We start from the raw sequence: 24,577 nt of genomic DNA on the forward strand, positions 1-24,577 counted from the left end.
TGTAAAAAGAGAAAGAAAAAAGCTACTCAAGTGTTCTGACACTGAGCAGTGACATGTTTCAATCATTTCCAGGAAGCCCTCAGAAAAGAATGCAAACAGGAAAGTTCTTCCTCATGAATAAGCTTGCCTTTCAGCCAAAAAAGATCCCCAGCTGCCCCCTGTAAATTCTGCAAAAAAAAAAGGAATTCTGTTTCTAAACTCCTTGAAAGACAAACCACTCTCACTATACATAAATCTCCACACAGAATGCTTCCTTCCAAGTAGTCATAATCAGCTACCTTGCTCAGCTATGATAAAAATAAGTGGATGCATATTGTAGTTCTGGATTCCTTAGTGCTACAGAAATTATTTAGAAAGCTTACTCATCCCTGATCCACAAAAGTAGCTGGTGTATTTCAGTTTTTGGTATAGGAATTTGCAAAGTTACAAACCAGAACCAGAAATCCCAAGCAAGGGCTGTCTACATAGTGTGGAATCTGGGGACTCTACAGCCAAGAGATTTCATTCAGAAGTTTAGGAGGTGAAATAAAAGATGGCAAAGATGAGGCAACCAACAAAGCACCTCAATAGCAAATGTAGCTGGGATAGATAAGAAGCATCAGATTTTCAGGAAGAAATTTATTTACCAGGTATTTATTTACCAGGAACTCACACCTTTACTGAAGCCCAGAGATGTTGGTCTAGATGAGCATTTATTTATCTAAGTGATGAGTACATTTCCTTGGCTTTGGTTAGAAAATGTAACATGACATAACATGTATTTCCAAAATGCCACCCTGTGAGGAAGATTTCTACCTTTTGAGTCTCTCTGTGTTTGAATGATGGAAGTGAAAATGTGAATGATGTGCAGTGAGTGACAGAAATAATTGAGAATCTCTCAGGTTGCCCCATGAGATACCTGCTGCTCCTCTGCTTTGCTGAAGAGGCACAGGGGGAACAACTCAAACCCCAATGAATGCTTGGCACCATGTACTCAAAAGGCTGCATCACGAGAAATCTGCTTCCAGTGTAAAAACAGTGGGATAATTGTGTGATACAGGTGATGAACTGGAATCTGCACATTCAGGAACAGCCAACATCTCGAACATTTTTGGTCATGTCATCATATATATATTACCAACATATTTCTATATCAGCAGTAATGAAAAGTGGTCATGACCTAAATATTCTATGCATTTTTCAAATAAAATGAAAAAAAAAAAAAGTGTTCCTCCCTCCTCAGAGTGTGCAATCTAAATTCCTGTCATCGTGGTTAGAGGGTTTTTTATGCCTTGATAGGTTATAAACTGTTACAGATTAATTTTCAGTTAGAAATCCATTGGAGAAGTCTAATATATCCAGCTCCTTCTAAATTGCTCTTTGTCAGATACGATGGCTTTCCACTGCCTCCTCCCACACACTTTCCATCTCTCCTGAAAATTGCCTCATCTTTGAATCATTACCATTGTAATTACAACAGGAGAAATCAGTAGTAGAAGAAAAAAAAAATCTTGACACAAAGAGCATTATCATGGGACAAAAATACCTTGCTATATCCAAAGATAACACAATGCCTCATTATTAATGTTTCTATTGATTATTGAGTCCATGATAAGGTAAAGAACCAAATCTTTACACTTTACCTGCGGTATTCCATCCAGCTGATAGAAAATATAAACATGTCTAAAAGCTGGAAAGGTCATCCCAAAGCACTCCGGGGGGAAAAGATTTTAGTAAACACTTTTTTGTTGGAACCAGAGGTGGAATATGGTCCACATAGCGTTCATCTTTAAAGGGAGAGTATTTAAAGCATTTACCTACTGGCTTTGGGTTAGTTTGGTTGTTTCTGAGTGGCTCGACATCCACATTGACAACCCACTGTTCTGCAAATACAGAACTCATAGATAAGTCTGTCTCCCTGGCTGGATAAATTCTCAATTCTTCTTCCAGCAGTGGCATTGGATTCTCAAAGGGAATGACAATCCAACTCCTAAGGTAGGCCGATAAAAATAAAGTCCTTAGAAGGAATGCTTCCTCTTAAGATCATATAAAAGGAGGCTGGAAGAGAGCTCATAGAGTTCAACGATTTCTGGTGAGCCTGCTGCCCCAGGGCAGGAGGAATTACCTCTGTTATTCCTGACAAGTGTTTTCTAAATGGTCACTAAAAACTCCATTGATGAGGATTTCACAACTTGCTTGGACAACCTCCTTCAGTTTTTCATTTACTGCAAACATGTCTTTTTTCCTAAGACAAGTATCTTCTACTGTAATTTAAACATCTTAATCATTCTGGACATCGAAGTCTTTCTTTTTCCTGTACATTTTTATGCATCTGAAAGTATTAGGCTATTTTCCACCACATAGGTGACTGAATCCTAGCTTTTTTCAAACCCTTCTCCTTTATTCAAGGCCTTGAAAACATAGAAGATAAGATACAGATCTAATACAGATTTTCAAATCTCTTCTTTACTAAGGAACTTGTTCTACAATTTTGACAGTTTTAGTACAATGGCCAAGAACTCAGTGGAGGAAAGTTGCTGATCCCCAGCTCTGGAGTTAGATTTCAGAAAGCAGCACCAAGGCCAGAACAGTGTGAGGTTTATGGCTGGACTTGATGATCTTAAGGGTCTTTTCTAAACTAAATCAACCTAAGCAGAGCCTGAAGAGATGGACTCATCACCTGTTTGTGTTTTGCCAGGCAGGCAGGCAGGCGGAGGTTCAGCTTCAATGTCTGTACCAGGGGTATAGCTCATTTGCATCAAAAAATGAAAGAAAGTACATAAAATATAAAAACTGTCTGGATTAGAATCTGTAGCAGAGTATTCATATTACCAAATAACCTTGAGTACAATTTTTCCCCACTTTCTGTCTGAAAAGTAGTGCTTAACCTACATCTAATGGAGGACACGAGCAGACAAGAGCAAGGCTTGGGAATATGACAGGCAGCCACAAAGAAAACCCCCTCTATCACCTTCTGGTCAGAGCTCACCTTAAAAGATCCATTTGCAGACATTTAAATTTTACATGTAAATATTTAGGATTAAATCCTGCTTTCACTGGTCTCCCAGTGAGATTTCTACCAATAACTTATTTAGAGTCCATGCTCCAGGGATATGAATTACAGATGGAATTACACTTTTAAAATGGTATTTCTGACTGTTTCATAAGATCTCCATATATATCACACTGTCCTTGGAATACTATCTTGACAGTTTTTATGCAGAACATCCTCTGCAAGCATTTGAAAACAACAGTTTTAAACATCCAGATATTATTTTCAGTGAAAGTAACAGATCTGTTTTATAACAGCATGCTCTAACAACTTTCAGATGATTCAAGGAAAGCTAAATCCTCCATCTTAAATTTCTGTCATGAAATGGGTTCAAGATTAACAACTTCTATACCTTTCTTTCACTTTGTTATTAGTTTTCCAATATTTTTTTCATCTAGATTACCCTCTATTATTTAGTTATAACTTCCTCCATAATTGCAATCAATGAATAGTAATCACTTAATAAACATATCCTGACAGGTCTATTTTTGCACTGGGAAAAGATTAATTTTCTTTATCACCACTCCTGTAAGCAATTTCTTTTCTTACCTGAAGCAGCAAAGTGAACTGAAGTTCTGCTCTGCTTCCAACAGCAGCTGAGCAAGACCAGACACCCACTCCTTTCACTTTTACATTATTTGGATATAGATTTATCAAAATCTGTGTAACTTGGAACTGCATGCATTTGTATTTGCATTGATTCTTACACATAATTCTACTGCACACAGGCAAAAGCTGCTTTGCACAAACACTGTGCTAACACTGAGCTCACACTGCTGTTCTGGGAGGATTTTCTGAGTGCTTTTCTTAAACCAGGTAATTCGGAGAGAAAAAATGCAGCTCTATTAAAACTTTTGGGCTTAGATACTCGACAATAAAATGACAAGGAGCGTGCATTCTGTCAAGCTTCTATTAAAGGCTAATTTGATATAAATAGAATAAAATATCCTGAATGAACTCAGATACATGCAGCTTGCTATGAGGATTTCTTTTCCACTGCCATGTAAATATAGCATAAAGAAACCGGTACAGAAACACAAACAAAAGAAAATGGTTTGTATATAGAAATCTCCTTCCTCGCAGATCAATTTTTTTTCTGAGTGGACTTGGCCTAAAGTCACTGGAATCAAAGCAAGTTTTTCTGCTGACTTCATTTCATACTAGGTGTAGCAAAACCAGAAATTCCAAGTAAATAACCTCTCCTACAGGCTTTGCATTTTCTGCCTTAGGACAAACAGACTGTGCAGTTTGTCAGGTACCTTCCAGAAAGGACTAATTTGTGGCATCTCTTTGAGTGGACACTCCTCAGCAATTCTGACATTAAATGGAGTGTCAAACATTCAGCTGAAATGAAACCGTAAAGGCAGTACTCTAAATGACAGCGCGTTTCTGTGAAACTTAAGTGCACTTTGATTCTTCACACAAACGTTTAAAACATCTTGAGCAACTAACTCATCGTTGTACCAAAGTCTCAATTCATTCTAAGCACAGATTTTCCAGTGGTAACTTCTAGAAATTTTGTATCAATACTGACAAAAATCACTTTTACCATCCTTTTCCTCTGAACTATGTGTTTCAGCTCCATGCAACACCAGGCAGTGGGGTCACACTGAGTTGTCCCTCTGAACTCAGTCCCATTCCTGGCATCAGCCTTTGTGCTTTTGTAAATGGCCTGAGGACACGACCATGTGAAAATTCATACTAATACTGGCCTGTCACAAGAATATCTGTCTGCATGCAACAGACAACTTCTGACTGCACAAATGTCATTCATGATAACTAGAAGGGCATACCTGGATTTTTTGCACTAGTCTCATCTTTGCCACAGGCAGGCCCACATTAAGTTTCAAGGAAATCTGTGTAATACATACCAAACAAAAAAAGCTTACGATATTTTAATCACTTTAGAAGTATCAGCCTTCCTCTGGAAAGAACTGATTGTATACATCAATAATAAGGAAGATATCTAGTTCAAAGCTCTGAAAATTAGACTTAAAATCTCACTTCAGAGTTCACTAGTTCAGCTTGCAATTTTGAGATCTTGGTAAAAGGCATCTTTTTGTCTGCACAGTAATGAAGACTTTACATACACTAATTACTTCTAAACATCGGCACATTACTAAGAGATTATAAAGCAAAACAAATTTTGTGCGAAGCATCAACTTCTGAAATAAGCAATTATTACAGAATTTAATGAAAAAATTACATACCAGGCATTTTGTAAAGATCTGGGAAGAACTTTGAAAACAAAATGCCTGGATTGATCTAGCAGAGGTATGTTGATATGATGGAAGTCTGAAAGCAATTATGAAAAAAACACTCAGCATCTGTGCTGGTCACAAAGTGTTCAGTCATAAAAGCTTTGATTTAAATCATATTAGCACAGTGTGGCGGAAGCATGCAGCACCACAACATCAAAGGATATGCCCTGAAAATACGTATATTTTTTAATTATTGTTTTTTATTTAATCTCTCCAATAGGAGTATACTTTGAGTTTCCAACTCACGTGTGTATCGGAAATGGTTTGTACATCCAAAGAGAAATCAGAGGGGAATGAAAAAGAAAAACAGCTTGAGGGATGCAAGAATCTCACCATACGTTTAAGTAAAGAAATAACAATTCACTTGTAATAGGACTGTCCCATTAGGGTCCCTGATTGCCATGAAAATCTCAAGTGACCTACTCCTTTCTTTCTTAAATTCACTACCTTAAGATAATGAAAACAACATGACTTTGGATTTGGACTCACCAGATTTCTTCTAAGGTATACTTCACAGTTCTCCAAAAATTCTCTGGAGAAAAGCACACTTGCCTGAATCTCACAGTCTCAGTAGATGGGATACTCTTGTTAAATCTGTTCAGACTTCTCAGAAGGGATGGGATCACTGAGAATTTCACATTTTTGATTATAGCTCAGAGAAAATAGCAGTTTTTTTCCTTTCTTTTAAGTAGCTTTTAAAAACAATCCAAACAGAATGCCTGAATGCTTGTAGAGGCAAAATAAAGAACTTAGGACCAATTAATTCCTCTTCAGAGTAAATTTTCAAGCACGGTAATTGAGAGGATAGAACATCATTGCTTTGTGTAAGGACGACCTTTTTGAACTTCCCAGGCTGAAGGAGCCCAGCTGAGATTGTGATGCTGATGCTGCAGTGAGCTGCAAGCTCTCAGGGAAGGGGCTCACAGCAGCACACAGCTCCCCCCATGCTGGCATTGTCTCTGTGCAAACAGCGGGGCCACTGTCCCAGCACAGCACGGGGGAATGGCAGGGAGCTGCTCCCGCACCGCCAGGAACACACATCCCCCCAGCACTCCAGCCCTGCTCTGGGTGCTGCTGCTGCCGGGGGTGTGTTTCACATGGGATGTACAACAGCAGGAGAGCGCTGATGCATCAGACAGAGATTAAAAAAGAGGCCATTCACACAAAGGAATGCTTAGTTAAGTTTGAGAATCATTCAGGCTTGGATGATACTGAGAGATCATCCATAGTACCATGTGTTGCATTTGTTGATATCACACATGGTACCATTTGTTGCATCTTTACTCACTAATGTGGAATTTGTTGTCGTGGGGTTTTTTTGCTTGTTTGTTTGGTTTTGTTTTATTTTCTTCTCTATAAACCAATTTGTCACTGATTTGAAATGATTCCAGGAGCCTATCTGCATTTCCCCCAACTGAGTCAAGGTTAATACCTGAGAGCACTTGGGTCCTTAAGGGAACAGCCCATTACAGCCCACGACAGCAACTATGTCTCTACGATTTATGAAAAGAAAGCAATATGTGCCTGTTTCGGTGCCTGTCGTTTGCCTACCAATGGTGCAGTGCTCCCCATTCCAGCCCTCTCTGCATTCACACTTCCCATCTTTACAAGTCCCGTGCTCCGTGCAGCGGGGGTGGCACACACGCTGGTCACAGCCCGCTCCCGTCCAGCCCTCCTCGCAGCGACAGGCCCCGCCGATGCACACGCCGTGGGTGCCACAGTCCACGGAGCACACTTCTAGGAGAGAGAAGAGCAGTCACAGCCAGCCTCCAGGGAAAAGGAGCGCTGCAGCAATGCCTCTGCTCAAAGCTGCAGCCTCTCAAAGCTGGCCTGCTCACCTTCGGATGGAAGCCGGCATTTGGTTTTTGTTGAAAAGCGAACTGAATTAAAAGTCGTTTTGACGCCTTAAGATTTTAGCCTTTATGCTTCTCAAATCTTGTACTGCATTAGCACATAACTCTAAACTCCATATAAAGTGTTACCTACTGTCTGCAATTAAACAATTCCTCTAGGCCTCAAACTCAAGGACACCCTGCAGCCTTAGGCCCTGAAAAGTATAAACAAAAGTGAATTTGGGGGGAGCAAATTTGCGGTAAATGACTTCATTACTTGAAGCTGTAATTGGAGGACAAAACCCTGATACAGAAATAGACCAAACTCATATCTGTCTGAGAAACTTGTTACCACTGTCCATCTTGGGTGTAGCCCCTTGGAGGCTTTTGACTGCCCAAGGTGTATCTATAGAAGGCCTTTAATAAATACCCACTTTTATTCTCTTAACATTATCTAGCCTCTGTTTTAGATAGCCACTCCAAGGCATCAGTTTAAAAAAATCTGCTAATGTAGGCTGGACAGAGCTGCAGAGCTGCATCCTCCATGCAGATACAACCATGTGTCACAGGTGCTGTCCCCAACAGCAAAGGACAGGAGCAGGTGGCTCTGCTTTACTGAAACCTGGACCTTGGGTGATTTTGACAGATATTGATTTGCTAAGAATTGAGACTGAAACTCACCTAAAACTCATTTGGCAGAGAATGGCAGCAATTCAGGGTCATTTAGAATGATGGGCGAAAGTCACTTTCCAAGGAGATATTTTGGATTCCTATTACTAACATGGTCAGTTATCCAGCGTCTCACTCCAAAAATTCTACTGCTCTCTGCCATCTGAAGTTGCAGATAAGCAGAAGTTTTGCCCCATGCATCACCAAAGAAAGCGGCAGTGAAACTCTCATTCTTGAATTTTTCTGACCGCTTATCCATAAAGCAGAAAACACATCTTGATATTCATATCACTGGTGGGGTATTCCAGCTGATTAACCTTAGGAAATAACTGAGTAACTGTGAAAAATGTAAATATTGTTTTGAGAGACCTGGCTTTGACCTACAGCACCATCTCAAGGTCCAACTGACAATGTAAAAGCAAAATTCCCTTTGCTTTTTTCCTATAAATGACGGACACTGTCATTTACAGTTGAGAAACAGAAGTACAGTTATGTAACTTTTTCAGTCTAAAAGAGAATCAGTGTCAGAAGAAAACACAAACTCCTAACCTGCACCCACCTCACAGCCCCAAATTAAGAACGTCAAGAAAATATATATAGAGGTATACACACAGTTCTTCCCAACAAAAGTAAATGAGCCCAATCATGTAACAAAGACAAGTTTCTCAATTATTACTGCATCTCAAACTTGTCATGTACGTAGCAACATTTTAACAAAATAGCAAAAGGAGGAGAAGCTGTTTTTCTTACCAACGGAGCAGTCGGGGCCCATCCAGTTGGGGTCGCAGGTGCAGAGCCCCGTGTCAGCCAGGTAGGAGCCGTGCCCGCTGCACTGGTCGGGGCACTGGGCTCGGGGCAGCTCGCAGTTCACCCCGCCCCAGCCCGGGCTGCACAGACACTCCCCGTTCACACACACCCCGTGGTTGGAGCACGTCGGGTCCAGGCAATCCACTGCAGGAGGGGACAAAAAAAGCCATGCACAGAAGGGTCACTTCACACAAAGGGATGTTTGGAAAACGCGCTCTGAAAAGTGCGTTATCAATAAAGCAAATTGAGGTAGATCTCCAAGTCATGCTAATACCTGGTCTCAGAATGGGAAAGGGAAGTAATTTACATTTTACATTAAATAAATCAAGCAGGGTTTGACTCTGCAATGACAGTTTACTGCAGGAATGCTGTGGTAGAGAAGCATGAAGGCTTAAAAATAGCACTTAAATATATATATATAGTCAGAGTTCCACACACAAACCTGGAGACATTTCTTCTGAAATACATTGAAGCTCCAATGACTCATGTACTGTATTTCAATTACAAAGTAAGTTAAAATTTTGCAGTTTTAAGTGATTTTTTTATTTGGAGTATTTTTATAAAAACTGCTATTTTTACCATTGAAATGTTGGAGCACTGTTTGAACATTAGGACAGTCACTTCAAGTACACAGAAGTAAAAATGTCACTGGCTTTCAGCTTCATTTAGACTCCTAATCATTCAGGCACTTCTGAATGTTTGATCCATGGTCCATTGGCAGCTGAGCTGTGAAACTGAGAGCCCTGGTTACTTCAACCCATATTCTAAACCAGCAGATTGTTTCTCTTAGAGAAGTAAAACCAGACACAGATATGGATTTCAACCCAGAAACAACAAAGTGAAAATAGTTACGATGGAAAATGATGCAATGAAATTTCAGTTGCTGTTTCAGTCCCATGATGGAATGTTACAAGCTGTCTTTCAAATAAACTTCATCAGTAACATTATGAGTTTCCAAATTTTTATCTTATATCATGAGTCTGTATAACAATACTATGCTTTGCTGCCAATACCCACATGGAGGCTTTACCAAGTGCCTTTTGCTGTGGAATTGAAGGCCAAGGTCAAATTCATGTCTTAAATAACTTGAATTCATCTCATGACTGGTATATAATAGCTCACAACAGCAGGACCAAGAATGATTTGCATTCTCTCTCACTGCTCCAGGAAGATCTGAGTTTATAATGAAAGTGATTTATCTCTCATCTTTTCCAAACTGATCCTTCTAAATTAAGGCAGAGACATTTTCACCCCACCTGATGTGAACAACACTTGCTCTTTCAAATCTCAACTTTTCTATAAACACAGAGCCTTGCCAAACTATTTTATTTAGTTGCAGAACACTTTAAAGCAACATTAGATATAGTTTAGATACAGGCAGAGGATTGACACAGACACATTTAGAGATGCAATAAAATGATTGATCAGAATACAGTAGTATAGAATTCAGAATAAAGTAGTACAGGAATAAATTACTGTAAAATTTCTTACAAGATCTTCATTTTAATGATGACATTGGCTATTTTGGGTTTTCTTTTTCTTTTTTTCTTTAAGATTTAAAGCTGAGTTAATTGGACATGAAAATATAAAGCAATTTTGTATTTATACATAAACTGATATTGGTTTGGGGTTCACCTCAAAGTTGATAAATTCATAAACTGTATTAAATTCAACAGAGTGCTTCTCCTGTATTGTTATTTCTTTGTGCTTAGCCAAATTATAACCTGTCTGAAGTTTACAATGCATCTTTTATAGAATTTCTGTTGAACTCAATGGACACAGAGCTGTGAAAAAGTCTGACTGAATAAAGAACTAAAGTACACAAAAACTTAGGTTAATCTGCTTTAAGGATGAAGGTTATATCCCCCCTACATTTGGTCTATTCTGGTTTTTTTTTAGATTATATATTTTAACAGAAAATGTAGAAGGGTAATACGTGTATAACATCGTTATAGGACAACTAACTTTAGGAGATAATGATAAGTCATAACGTACTCTCCTTGTCAGGAATGTATCATCTTCCTTCTCAAATGAAAGCACTAATGAAAGGAATGTGGAGCACATGAAAAACACCACCTTCTGCTACATAAATTAACTGTCTTCCCTCTGTCCCGAATTACAGTGCTCGTGCAGCTTTGATGTATTTCTTCAGAATGAGCCTATCAATGCCCCTAAGCCCACAATCTCCCTTGTTTTACAGAACAACACACTAAACACCTTTGTCCTTTGTTCTAGACAAATGTGCTTTATACCTGTTTTGTTCTATCATCTGGGTAAGTAGTAGCTTTCCAAGTTTAAACTGAGGAGAGTTTTAACTCTGAGCTCCAATCTCGTTCTATTTTTAATACATGCTCAGAGTTATCATCTTGAGCCAGATCCTCGCTGCTGAAATTAGCATAATGTGATTACCTGCAACAGAACTGCACTGACTTGTGCTGCAGAGGTTCTGGCCCTGAGGTGCAGCAGGGTTTACAATGGTATTTAACCAGGATTTATAAACGGACCGTCTTTGGTGTTTAAACAAAGGAGAATGCGCCTTAGCTAGTACGTGAGGCTTGGAGCTCACAGCCCCCTGGCAGCTCAGATCATTAGAGCTCATTTAGTACTGGGCCCTCTGTAGATTTGACAAAAAAAGGTACTGAAAGCAATTTATATCCTAAAGGACAAAAAAGGAGGTCAAGGAGTTTTCTGAACAATATGTACCATGAAGTCCCCAAAGAGCCATGAATTACACTTACAAAGTTAAATGTCATTGAAAAATGACTCGACCAGGAAAGTGACAAGAAAACCACCCTTAACTTAACCTAATTTGGCAATTTCACTTGTGTCCCCCACAAAGCAGACTGAATGAAGCCTGACAAATACCGCACTTCATCTTCCGTGCAAATTTGTTAATAGAAAAACAGTGTTTATGCTGCAAAAATTGTGCATCAAAAATATTGATTTTGGTGTCACTTTCATTTCAGGTAAATTGTTTGAACAATATAACCATGATGAATATCAGAAATAAAAAGCTATTGGAAAGAAAAAAAATTGCTGACCCACTTATTTTAATTCAGTATGCTAGTTGGAAAATGGCAAATGAATCAACCTTTGCCATGCCTTTTGGAAGTTCAAATCAATACAGGAGATTTCACATATTATGTATAAATACAGAAATATTATTTCTATCATTCCACCATTAAAAGTGTAAAATTTCTATTTATGCAAAAAACTTTAACTACAACTAGATGATTAATTAGAGAGACACCACTTCATAGTGTACCCTCTCTCCTACTGCACTCGAATTAATGTGAGAAATATGTACAAAAGAAATGGAATTTTAGAGTAGAAACATGGTGGTTGATTTTTATTTATTTCCACATTAATTCATTGACTTATTTATTGTCCAATCATATATGCAAAAGGTTACTTTAACCTTTCCTGTCATGTTATTGGCCCCTTCCAAGTTTGCAATCGATACCTCCTGCCTTTGTAACCCATTTATCTTTTTAGGAAGAAATGAATCCTTCCAAGCACAGTGTTGATTAAATAATGTATATCCCTTCATCTCACATAGCCATTCACCTCCCAAAAAGCTCTGCTGACTGACGGTTTTGTTGTGTTCCCAGTTTTGGCTGGAGTTAACACAACACCTTTGCAAACAGGCCTGCACTGGCTTTTTCTATAAACTCCTCTGGAGCTGCTGATGTCTTTGCTTCGCCATTCCAAACATTCACTGAAGATAAGATGGATTAAGCACTACAGGAGCCTATTTCTCTTACAGAAGTTTGGGGATCCAAGGTAGATAGATCCATGGGGATCCATGGCCCACAGCCATTCTAGAGAACTGAAAGCAGAGAGAGAATTCCATGCAAGCACAATCAAGGAAATTGCAATCAAAGTGAAGGAGGAATGGCTTGCAAGGTAAAATTTCCTGAATTGAATGAAACAAAGATTATTTTAGGCTATCTACCATAATCTCTCTAGTAACACAAGCATTTATACAACAACAGAAAATATGATGGAACGCATAAAACTCAATGGGACCAAGCAAACAATTGCAGTTAGTACCAGAAAGAGAGGTTCTGCATTCCTTGGGAATAGATTGGGTGCTGTGGAGCATGTTAAAGACAGCCTGTTCTGTCTTTGATTTTGATGAGAATGATAGTTAAAGCAAGGCATTTCAGATAATATTTGAATATCTTCTAGTATCATACACTCAGGGTGAACTGAGAACTATCAATTCTAAGGGGGAAAAAAGGACATTACAGCATTTTCTGGATATTGTTTAAAATGTAATCCATTAAAAACAATGCAAGAACTCTTTGCTTCAACTGAATCCCAGAAAAAAGCTCAAATAACTGGTGTTGAGAGGATTTAGTGGAAGAAGGTGACAGGAATGAACTGAACAAACAATTGCAATCCCACCACTGAGGACACTTGGTTTTCTTTTTTTTTTTTTTTCCTTTTACCAGACGTTCACTCAGACTATGCAAGATCTTGTCCTAAAGGTGATGTCTGTGGTCCTGAGGATAAAACCCTTAGTGGTTTGCTTATCCACAGTTTTCTTCCCTTTGTTTTCTGATGGGAGAAACAGCTGTTCACGATAGGGTAAGATAAAAATCGATACACACAGTATCAATACAGCTCTGCAACCCATTCAGAATGATCCAGAGAGACTCCTCAGTCCTAACAGCATGACATCCCAGCCCTATAACTTCAATACTCAAGCTGCTTCTCTGTTTGGAGGATTAATAAACTCTGGAGCACAGTGACATATTTTTTTAAAAAAAGGAGTCCAATTTACGTTGTGTTTTCTAACAGAAAACTCTGTGAATTCAACCAATATTGAGCTTAATCTATGACCACATTTTGCATGTGGTGGATTATTTTTTTTTTTTTTGTAAATTTGTTCATTCTACATACTCAAGGAATTGGACACTTTCAACCTGAAAAGCATTTAAAGAACAGTTATTGTTCCTGCGTGCCATCTACCTTTCCTTAATATCATGTTTTTGCAGCCAATAGGAGTAATTTACCCCACATTAAGTTGGTGAGCAACATGGATATCCAAGTCTTTAAAATATTTTTCATCAGTTTCTGTCTAAATAGTGATTAATATGTGCTTGGTGAGAAGTTGAAGCTATACAATTTTGTCTACCCCAGCTCCTTTTTCCTCTGAATGTCACATCTAAATTGTTCAGTAAACGTAATCCATAAGAAAAGGTTTTTCTTTGCTCTTCAGCAAAGGAATTACTCACATTTACATGTGGCAGACACTCTTAATACCGCTAAGCAATGCATACAGAAGGCCTGAAGTTTTGTCTGAACTCTGATGGATCAGTAAAATTGTGATACACTATGTTTTTACCCTCTTTTACCCGCTATAGTTTTATGCTAAGATTTTTATTCTCTTATTTTCTTTTTCTCTAGCCAATAAATAACTCCAAAACCCAGAAAACAAACTATGAAATAGAGAAAAATAAACATCCTACCTTCCTCACAGTTTTCTCCTTTATAGCCCACAGAACAGACACAGTTCCCTTCGATGCAGGAACCATGACCTCCACAGGAGGGGTCAATACACTGGCTGGTGGGCACATCACATTCTGGACCTTTCCAGCCACTGTAGCACAAGCAGGTGCCTTTGGAGTACTGACCATTGCCACTGCACAGAACCGGGCAGGCAGCTGGAAAACGGAATGAAAGAGAAACAACACACAGGGTCATGCATGTCAAAGTGTCCAAGTGCACTAAAAATCCACTACCAAACACTTATACTCAAATACGTTCATTTACGGGGGAAAAAGGAGTTCTGAGATAATTCGTATTGGTTCAGTTCTTCATTTCCCAAACAAATAATTTGTGTGCTATTTAATAAAGCACATTTGTGTTGGGCATTCTAAGAAAGCAACTCCTATTCTTTGGAGAATACTGATAATGTTTGGGATAACTAACGCGGTTATGTGAACAGATTTATACTTTACATTACTCTGCTTTGTTTCTCGGGTAACATCCGCTTTTCACAGATAGAACACAAAACATTCAGTCCCCACAACAGCTCATTATATGGCATCTTCCTTCTACCATAACACTTCTTTGATGTAATGTCCCCAAACTTTTTTAGAGCCTTTGGCTTTCAGCAGAACAATCTTGAACACAAGAATGGCACAAGCTTTCAGGTACTACAAATGCACCTTGCCACCACTGTCCCTGCTAAACCTTGTTTCCCTGAATCCCAGTGACAGCTTTTACCCTGTGTGTATTGGCAAGAAAGCACCATTAACCCTTACCCCTCACCACTGTATTATTCAAGGGGGTAAGACATTCTGAGCAAATATTCATTTATGCAAATGAAGTGAAGTCTATGAATAATAAAAGTAGCCAGTAGATCTTGGGTGCCAGGAATCAGATGTTGTACATATGCAGAGAAATGGAGAGAAACAAGTGGTTGATTAAAACCCAGGTGCATATAAATGTTTCACTAAGTCACATTCACTCCTATGTGCTCGTGTCTCCCTTGGCAACATGGAAATCTGTGAACTTCGTGCCTGTCAAAGCCTGGGTGTGTGGTCACTGGCCAGAGAAACGGAAATAATAACAGAGAAATAACAGAAAATGGGAGTAATGAAGTGAATCTTCGAGAAAAGCTTGGAGAACTTTTGTGCTCTTCTCTCTGATGCAGTTTGATAAAGACAGAAAAGTATTTCACTGTCTTCCCCCTTTTCAAAGTAATTAGAAATGAACGCCCGGTTTTACAGTGCCAAAAATATACTCAAAAGCTACTATTAATCATTAAAAGGTCCTAATGTCTTCTTGGCTTCTATTATCCCCTTAACCCGAATGATCAAGAAGAACCCAGGTAATTGATTTCCTACAAAGAAATGTGCAATGGTCCAGTTATTCAACTTCTCCATTGTTCAGTCCTGCAATCCTTATTAATCTCAGCAGTCCCATTGATCCGCTACAAAAACACATTTCAGGATAGATTTTTAAATGAATTTTCTTATTTGATATGGGAAAAAAAAATTGATGAGAAAAAATAAAATTCAGATTTCTAACCTGAAATGTTAGCTAAAATTTAGAGTGCTGAGAATTATTTCAATTAAGACTAAAGATACATGGGCTGCATGTCATATAATAGGTATAATATTTTTGGCCTATTTTTCTTCTACTGTAGAACAATAACAAAGTCAGTATGCTGAAGTTTGGGGTTTGTTACTGCTCCTATGTCTTAGATCCATATTATTCATCCTTTGGCAGCAAGAGGACTTCATTCTACTGCATTCCTGGCGTTCTCCCTTACTATAAGTTTTGTCCAGTTGCTTTCTTAGGCACTGCAAAAATGAACAGAAATTTGAATAAAATATAATTTCCATCAGCAACATTTAAATTTCAGATATGATATATGTTCACAAGTGCTTTACTGAGTTCAGTGAAAAAGTTTTTGCTAAAATTCTACTGGTTTTGCTATCAGCAGCTGGTTTCACAGCTAACTTTACTGAGCCAGCTGTACTGAAATATCACACAGAGAAATTGTCCCCACACTCCACTCCAGGACAGTCTATCGTACATCTTTTTGCCCCTCAGCATCAAACACCTTTCCATGTTGTACCATACACTGGACTAACAGCAGCTTGAATGCTGTATGACAATTCCTGCTGCCTGCATGTTCCACTGAGGAGCCTGGCTCAGTTCCCATCCCAGCACGGCCTTTCCCTGCCCAGGTGTGCAGCCACTGCTCCTGCAAGTCACCAGGTGAGCCAGAGGGAAAGGGATCAGCCTGGCACCACTCCCACTTTTTGGCTTTGAAGACCTGGGGGCACAATTCCTTTGTCCACAACTCTCAATTTCACTGCAGTTTAAAGGCTTGTTTTGGGCTGACACTGACACATTTTCTCAAATCAGTGTAAGAAAGGTAATAATTTCAGTCCTGCCCTCTCGTGGTGTAGAGGATTTTGGGCAAGTGATCAGAAGGCAGCCTGTCCTAAAGACCTGGAGTGATCGTAAGTGGCATGTTCTTGGTGTCATCTTGCAAACCCTGAAACATTGTACAGACACTGGTCTTTTATTTGGAACTCACTTTAACAAAATTCTCTCTCTCTAGGACTAGGCACCCTTCAGTTCCTTTATGTGGTGGCCAAGCCTGCAGTCCCTTTGGACAAGTCTACCACAGAAAGAAGTAAATATTGCTGGAAGCAAATTCTCTGCGTGTTTCCATGCCACTGCAGAGACTCAGAGCGGTCATTACTGATGGTTTCTGATTGTGGATTCCCCAGCTGCACTAGGACACACTTGCTGCTGCCCACCCAACTCCTCAGCACACTGTGATAAAACTGCATGGAAAGAACAGGTCCCAGGAAGGCTAAATGAATCCGTGGGCATTAAGCAGTTTCTTTGGAAATCTAATAGGCTTTAGGCAGTTTCTTTGGACAAACCACATTTGTTCAAGTAGTTGTAAGGACAAAAACTTAAAGCTGAGTCACAAGCTGGATACAAGTGAGGGACAGCTCTTTTTGTTTTGTGGTTTTACAGACCAACATGTGACTCAACTCCTGAAAGGATTTCTGTTCTGCAAAACCTCTCCTCTGGCATGAAAACTCAAATAAAGATAACTCAATTTAAACAGCACACTCTCTTGAAAGAGGGACCGAGCAGAAATAAACCGTTTTAAAAATAAATAAAAGGAGAAAACTGAAACAACAAAAACATCCAAGCCACTTAACTCTGACCAGTCTAGACCCAGCAAGAGTGTTCTGGACCTGAAATTCTGTGCCAGACACCTGCTATAAGGTCACTTCTCTGCTTGCTTTGCCCCTAGTCTCATTAAGCAGTGGGTAACTGCAGTCCAGCTAAAGGTGATGTGTATCTGCTATCTGAACTTAGCTGTAGGTAAGTCATTCTTGGCTCCTGCTTCTACCTGGATTTGCAGGGTTCAGCTTCTGGAATACCAGAGCCTGGCATGGCAGAAGAAAGGTTACTGGATGGTGCTGGGTCCTGAGCTAAAGAGCTCCCACAGCAGTTTTTTAGTGCTCCCTGACTCTGCTATGGTGCTTCAGGAATTTTAGAAAAGCTGAAAGCCATGTCACAGCTTTTCATTCCTCTCTTCATGTTTCTATCAGGTCAGAGGTCTTGCTGTGGTTCATGGATCTATTCAGTCCTTGTGAAGCTTGTCTCTAAGTTGAACAGCAATCTGCCTTCAGGGTTTGCCAGGGCAGTCACGGTGCCAGTGACACCAGAACTGACTTTGGACAAACAAGAGAATCTGTCACTTAACCTTAGGGATGAAGTGGCTACAGTTAAGATTATGACACTTGCAACTTAAAGCCACAGTTTAATCTACAACTCTCTGCTGGAGTTATTCTACAAACTATAGGAACATCACTTTCAGAATAAGAAAAAATGACAGAGATTCTGGGACAAATTGAAGCATTTCCAAGACTGCCATGTCACTAAGATTGCAGGAGAAACATGTAAGGAAGAATGCAAGAAGGTCTAGGTCATTATAAGAAGCTGGCTTGCCACTACTGTAATAAGTATGTCATTCTTCATGACTGCTTTTTTTTTTTTTTTTGCTATGGGTTTCTAGTCTGTCCTGTGTGAGGAAGAGACAGAATCAAGCTGCTTTTCTATAGAGAACAGGAGCAGGTAGCCTGAAAAGATATCTGCTGTGCCTATTTCCTAGATCATATTGCTGCAGGATGCGACCCAAACCAGTCCACTCTCATTTTACAGCCCGGCAGCTTCAGCTGATGTGCAAACTCCTCAAGAATAATCTGGAGTTCTTGTTATCTAGGACTGCTTGTGTTTCCCCATGTGAAGTGGACAGCCCCTGGTCCAGGACAGAACGGTTTGCTCAAAGTCTGTTGAAGCAATGTGAAGGAAGGTGTACATTTATGTAATGGAACAACCAAGTTCCATCTCATTTCTGTGGACAGATCGATTGCATATCTCACACCAGCAGTGGCAAAAAGTTGACAGAGCTCTTCAGGAGTAATTATGGAAACACTCAGGCCCAAGGGTATATATCCTGAGTGAGGTCTGGATAAGCACAATAGCTATTAGCCCTCAACGTTCTTTGGTTATGGGATTTTGCCCTTTACTGGTACTTGAACAAAATCAGACTAAGTTTTTAACATGGGGCTCAGCTGGTGAACAAACACTACAGACCTCTGAGTCCTGTGGGCTGCACACATTTGAGAACATCAATCGAGCAGGAAGGACAAGCCAAACATCCCTCCAAAAACCTTCTCCAAAGGATATTTTGGAGTTATGTTCTTGTTATGATGCATGAGGAAAGGTGATTTGGTCACAGCCTGTTACACACGGCTGAGGAGAGGAGATGGCCAGGGCTAATGCCCAAAGGGTCTGGCATCCAAAGCCACCATTTTGTCCAGTGACAACCCACGGGTGTCCCAGCTGCAGGCTGTGTACACACTCCTTGCACACTCCCCCTTCCAGTGCTCACACACACATACTCACCAGAGGAGTTCTTCTAGAGCATGGCAAGAAACCAGCAAAGGATATCTGAGGAGACAAACTCTTGGAGGCTGTTGAAGAACTTGGGTTAGTTACACAGCTGCTGGGTTGACAGGCCTTCCCCTGCTACTTGAAGCTCCAAACAGGATATGAAGGCTTGGTTTCTCTTGCTGTAGAGCAAACATTACCCTGGTGCAGAGAGAGTCTGTACCACTAGGATCTAGGCTGTCAGTTCTCTACTGCAGACTTCTTGCAGTTCCTCCTCATAAAACAGACAAACTGGTGTATTTCTCTTCAAAGTTATTTGAGTCTTGGGCACAAATACATGCAGACTGGAAAGGTTTTTGAATTTGTATCTACAATGCTTCCCCGTCCTGGACCAAGTCAAAAGCAATGCTCTTATATTATTCTCATTTTGCTAGGAGCTCAACTTTACATTCAGATGTAAATTTTCAAACATGGCAGAGGAAGAATATAATTTTTGGTCCATTCTAATTTTTTAATGTGTGTACCACAGAATTTTGTGGTGAGATGCCCATGACGAAACTGCACCAAGGAGTGGTATTTGGCTAAGGGCCAGAATGGTTGTATATTGAATGCTTGCAAGCCCCAGTCTTGCACAGAAAGTACGTTCTTCTTACCACAAGCTGGTGTGCAAGAGATGAGCTTGGCCGTTTGTTCACCATGTGAATAGTACAGAAAATCAGGACTGAGTGTTCAAGTGTGAGCTTAAGATTGAACTAAAAGAGCACTTGGAAATCACCTACAGTGCCTGAGTACTGTTCCATCAAACAATTTTAACAAGATTAATTGACAAGTTAAAACTCATGGAAGAACATTCTGTGATCGATCATAGAATTTCAGCAAATTCATGGAATGAAAATCTGCAAAGGCTACTGAACACAAAGAGGCTTTGTCTGTTGTAGAAAGTCTGAACACACTATCTCTGCAGAAGAATTTAATGGAGAAGTAACAAAGACAAATAAAATTTTTACTCTCTCTCAGCTATCTGTAAGTCACCATCGTAGCTGAAATCCTGGGTGAAAGGAATTTTGGTCTCAGCCATTACAGCTTTACTTCCCTCTAAACAAATAAAAACATTCAGAAAAAAAACCATTCTGAAGAGACAGTATTTAAACTCCTGTGTAAGATGTGTTCACCCCTTGTTGAACTGCACACCTAAGAAAAATATTTATTTTTATTTGTGGGTGCTCCTGTTTAGGAGGAGGGAGTAAATTTCAGTCACAAAAATTCACTGAACTGATTTGGGCAGTCTTGCTATGTTCTTTGGACACAGAATTGCACAAATTCCTTGTTATATAAAGGAGCGAAATCCACATTTGCATAAGGAAACCGAGGTTCTTTTTTTTCACTGACCACCAGGAACTGAACTGAAGACAGATGTAGGTCAAACTTCTTAGCATTGAGCCCTACTAGCGACCCTTCTGGGTGCAGTTCCTCCAGGGGATAATTAATTCAGACTCTGTAATACCTCACACTTGGACTTCCTTTTAGCAGAGATTAGGCTGCTACTGCTGAGAGATTATGCACGATTTTGCCAACATATAAAGAAGATGGATTCCAGTTTTTGACAGTCTAATCTGAAGCCTATAAATGCACTCCAGGTCAGCCCCAAGCTGGAGCAGAAATAGAGGAAAGAGCCAAGACAAATGTTGTGTACAACTGCCTGGTTCCTAACCTGATAGATGAGAGCAGAGTCACACTGGACTGGCATTTTTCTCTTTTTGGTCTTTATGTTGGTGATGCATATGCAGTATTTAGATTACTCATATTAATTTCTCTTCAATGGAAAAATTAGATTAATAAGTAAGCAGGTGAAGATGTGTTTCACTGATGCAAGAGTTGGATCCTACAACTGTCTACCAAAGCCCCAGATAATTTTAGATCCACTGCAAAAGTTACAATCAAGTTTCTGTTTTCTTAAAATGAAGTCATACTTATTTTTGTATGAATGATCTTAATCTAAATGGCTTAAAATCAACAAAATCACTATACCCAAAGGATCTGAAAGCATTTGCATTTTAGAAAATCACCCCAGTTATTAAAAAAATTAACTGCTGTTAACTTGCTTCAAAATGTTGGCTATAGAGTTTACAATAATATTGTAAACAAAAAAGTACTGAGACATCCCTTTTTTGTTATATGTCTTGTAGAACACCAAATATTTGCCTGCAATTACCATATCCCTTGTTACACCAAGTATTTGCCCAGAGAAATTTCTAAAAAATCAGAAGACATTTAAATCTACTTAGTTGTAGTATGAAAATACAATGGTTTTGTTTGACAACACTCCCCTTCATATTTTCTGTTTAAACCTATTTTAATCAGTTGGTTGCACATTCCACTACTTGTCTGCAAACCTATTAGTTTTTACGGAGGTTCATTTGTTAGTATGAAAACCTGAACTAACTTCTAAGACCACTTCATGGTTTTTGTTGTTTCTCTTTTACCAGTTTATGCTAATTTTATACCACTTTCCCTGTGAGAAGCTGCTCCACCCCTAGCAAAATCAGGCCCAAGAACATCATTCTGGAATGGGAGACTGAATGAATCCAAGAGTGTTTTGTCTCACCTGCTCTTTTTGCCTCTCAAACCTACTATTTGCACAGTCAGGCAGAATGGTGTTTGACTAGTCTGGCAGCTCTTCAGAGATCACTAAATTCACTAACTCCCATCAGGCTGAAACATTCTTAAGAACAGTGACAATTAAAAAGATCTACAATGTCTTTTAGGTTGCTCTAGGTGCTCTACCAAGCAGAAGTCACTTAGAAATTCACCCAGAAGCAGGAGAATGAACAACTATGAAAAACTGTCACTGACATGAAGTGGTTTAGTAGTTACTCCATGAAACTGTTTGCTTTGACTAGAGAACACAGAGCTAATTTAAAGGGTTTAACACTAGTGCTGCTCTGCCCTGGGTCACCATCCAGAGGGAATGTCTCTCAAAGCAGCCAAGCTCTGCACTCCCTGCTTCAGCTGCCCAAACCCAGCCTTACCAAGCTCCCAAGCTCTGCCAAACTGCATATTAGCAAGCAAGGAGGAAACCCACAGAAGAATTTCCAGAAGGACAAAAAACCCATCAGGTGTGTCAAATCTCTGACATTCAGAAACCATTTGGGGAAAGCAGCACACGCTGACTTAAGCACTAAAGTATGGACGCTTTAATTAATCCGGGGTGAATTTAATTGCTTTAGTTAAGTGGAAATCGGGTTAAAAATGATGCAGAGCATGCTGGGGTGTGTTAAAAACATGACATATGAGTTGGATGAATCGATAAATTAAAACTGCACAGATGTTTTAATTAAACCCAGGAAACTTAACAAAGATCACTAGAGACTTTTAAGCCTATGATTAATTCAATTCATTTAGAATACCTGTAGAGATATGGGGATGCCTCCATTTTGGGAGTTATAGGAGTTCTCAATCGATAAGTACTTAAGCTGTTCTACAAAAAGAATGGCATGGCTTTTATAGAAGTGACTGGACAGCATTAACTGCACAATTAATATTTACATTCTTCTGAAGACTCAGCAAAATTTGCTTTGGCCCAAATTTATCACAAAGGTCATATTTTGTCTCATGTCTTCAGTGTGAGCCTATCCTTCAAAAAGGAAACACTTGCTGTTCCCTCCTCTACCATTGTACAAAGTATCTATTTCCATTAGATAATTGCTTCGCTTAACAACTGTTGCAAAAAATCTATTTAATACAAATGTGTCTTTCCATACCAGCACCAATGTCCAGAAACACAACAATTTTTTAAAATGATCTCTTAGAGGTTGCTCTGTAGGTACAAGTAAATTTTGCTTGATTATTTAACCCCTATATTTTCAGGAACAATAACAATGCAGCCCATAAGAATAAGGAAATCAAAACAAAGCCAATATCAAATAACTCAGAACTATTTTAATGATGGATTGAGAGGACTGAAGCCCCATTACTGCATTTCTGAAGATGATCTCTCCATCTCGATCTCACTAACCATAACAAAGATCTTAGATAAAGTTATTGGAGTGCTTCAGGTGGAGGGAAAGAAACCACTGTTCTGTCTCACTAGAGAAGTCACAGCTGAACATAAAAAAAAAAAAAGAATTTCAAGTGGCATAAAACAAATTACAAATTGGAGATGGAGACAAAAGAGGATGTTTGAGTACACTGACACTTGATAAATCAGTTGGCTGTGCCAGGAGTCAAGTGTCTCGAGGACTTTGTCCTGTCAGAACATTCTGGATTCAACTCTTGGTCAGCCTGGTTGTTTCTTTCTCCACCATGGCAGAAGTTCTGCCACTGTCACTGCCTGTGCAAAGGGCAGACTGCAGTTCCCCACACAGTACAAAAATGTGATTTGCAGTCCTCCCTCTCTGCTACATCGTTAAAGAGCAGCACAGTTCAATCTCTATTTTACATGCACCAATGCATTCAAGGAAATGGAAGTTCCCTTGCTCTGGTTCTGATTTACCACAGAAGAATGAGACTGATCAGTTTGCCACTTATTTTATACCTTTGAAAAGGAAGGAAAAAACCCAAAGCAACCAAACAACCCTTTTTTCTGTGAGTAACACAGAATCAGAGCTGTGAAATTCCTGCTTTAGATATAAGCTGTGAAGTTGACACAAGACCACGCAGAGAAACAAGTTTTACTTCCTACCAACAGATGGAAACCAACAGATGTTGAAATCAGCTACTGTCATAGACAAGCATGGAGATATTCATTCCTATGTTTTGCTAACTTCATCACTAGGAAAACTGCAGAGGAAGGAAAAACTAAACTATTTCAGAGGTTTCAGTTGCTATCTCAGTGGAAAGAGTCAGCGAGGAATCAAAGAGATGATGCTTCAAGCTCACAAAAAGCAGCAGTAAGGACAAACATCAAATACCAGGAAGTCCCTTCCAAACATAAGTGTTGTGATCCATAACAGATAGGCACTAAGAGCACAAAACCACATATGCTTCTAGAAGAAGGAACAAAAAAAGTGAAATATTTCTTCAAGTATTTCTGCTAAGTTTTACACCATTCCCAGTGAATGCTGTAAAAACTATTGCTCCTCTGGCAGTGGCTTAGCTCTGGCTAAACAGCAGTGCGGTCGATGCAGGACTGCACCCACAGGCTGCAGCATTCAGGGTATTTATAATTCAGGCTGGTTTGATCTCATTTTGGTTACTATTATTTGCCTTGTTAAATTTACCAAAAAAGTTAAATCATAACATGTTACATGCACAGTTCCACAGCAGCTGCAGATATTTAAACATTTTTCTACATTTGATTTAGAGATTTGTTTGTTTGTTTGAAAAAGTGAAGGGGGATGACAGTTAACTGAATTTAGTCTTACTGAAGTAAGGACTAAATATAGAAAAATATCTAAATTACAGTTTAAAATCCAGATATAGTGTAGGTGTGAAAAAGTCATGCATGCTGAAATCTGAAGCTATGATTCAGGGCTGTTTCTGTTATTCAGGGATGGCAAATGTCTAAGGATGTCTGACAACAGCTGTAT

The 24,577-nt window shown here is 39.4% G+C and overlaps 1 protein-coding gene across 7 annotated transcripts in view; it reads right to left on the bottom strand.

Moving 5' to 3' along the window:
• TENM2 (teneurin transmembrane protein 2) overlaps nt 1–24,577 on the bottom strand; it is a 615,717-nt gene that overhangs the window by 69,452 nt on the left and 521,688 nt on the right. For 6 of the 7 annotated variants that reach the window (XM_066196982.1, XM_066196981.1, XM_066196980.1 and 3 more), the window contains 3 exons: nt 14,078–14,272; nt 8,544–8,744; nt 6,844–7,029 (listed from right to left, as the gene is read on the bottom strand). In XM_066196982.1, coding sequence (XP_066053079.1) covers nt 6,844–7,029; nt 8,544–8,744; nt 14,078–14,272 — 582 coding nt within the window. Of the gene's footprint in view, nt 1–6,816; nt 7,030–8,543; nt 8,745–14,077; nt 14,273–24,577 lie in introns of all 7 variants that reach the window. The other variant, XM_066196985.1, reaches the window with a different exon arrangement.

Source organism: Chamaea fasciata, unplaced genomic scaffold (assembly GCF_029207755.1).
Source record: "Chamaea fasciata isolate MVZ Bird 193981 ecotype frontalis unplaced genomic scaffold, bChaFas1.0.hap1 SCAF_15, whole genome shotgun sequence".
Taxonomy (NCBI): Eukaryota; Metazoa; Chordata; class Aves; order Passeriformes; family Sylviidae; genus Chamaea; species Chamaea fasciata.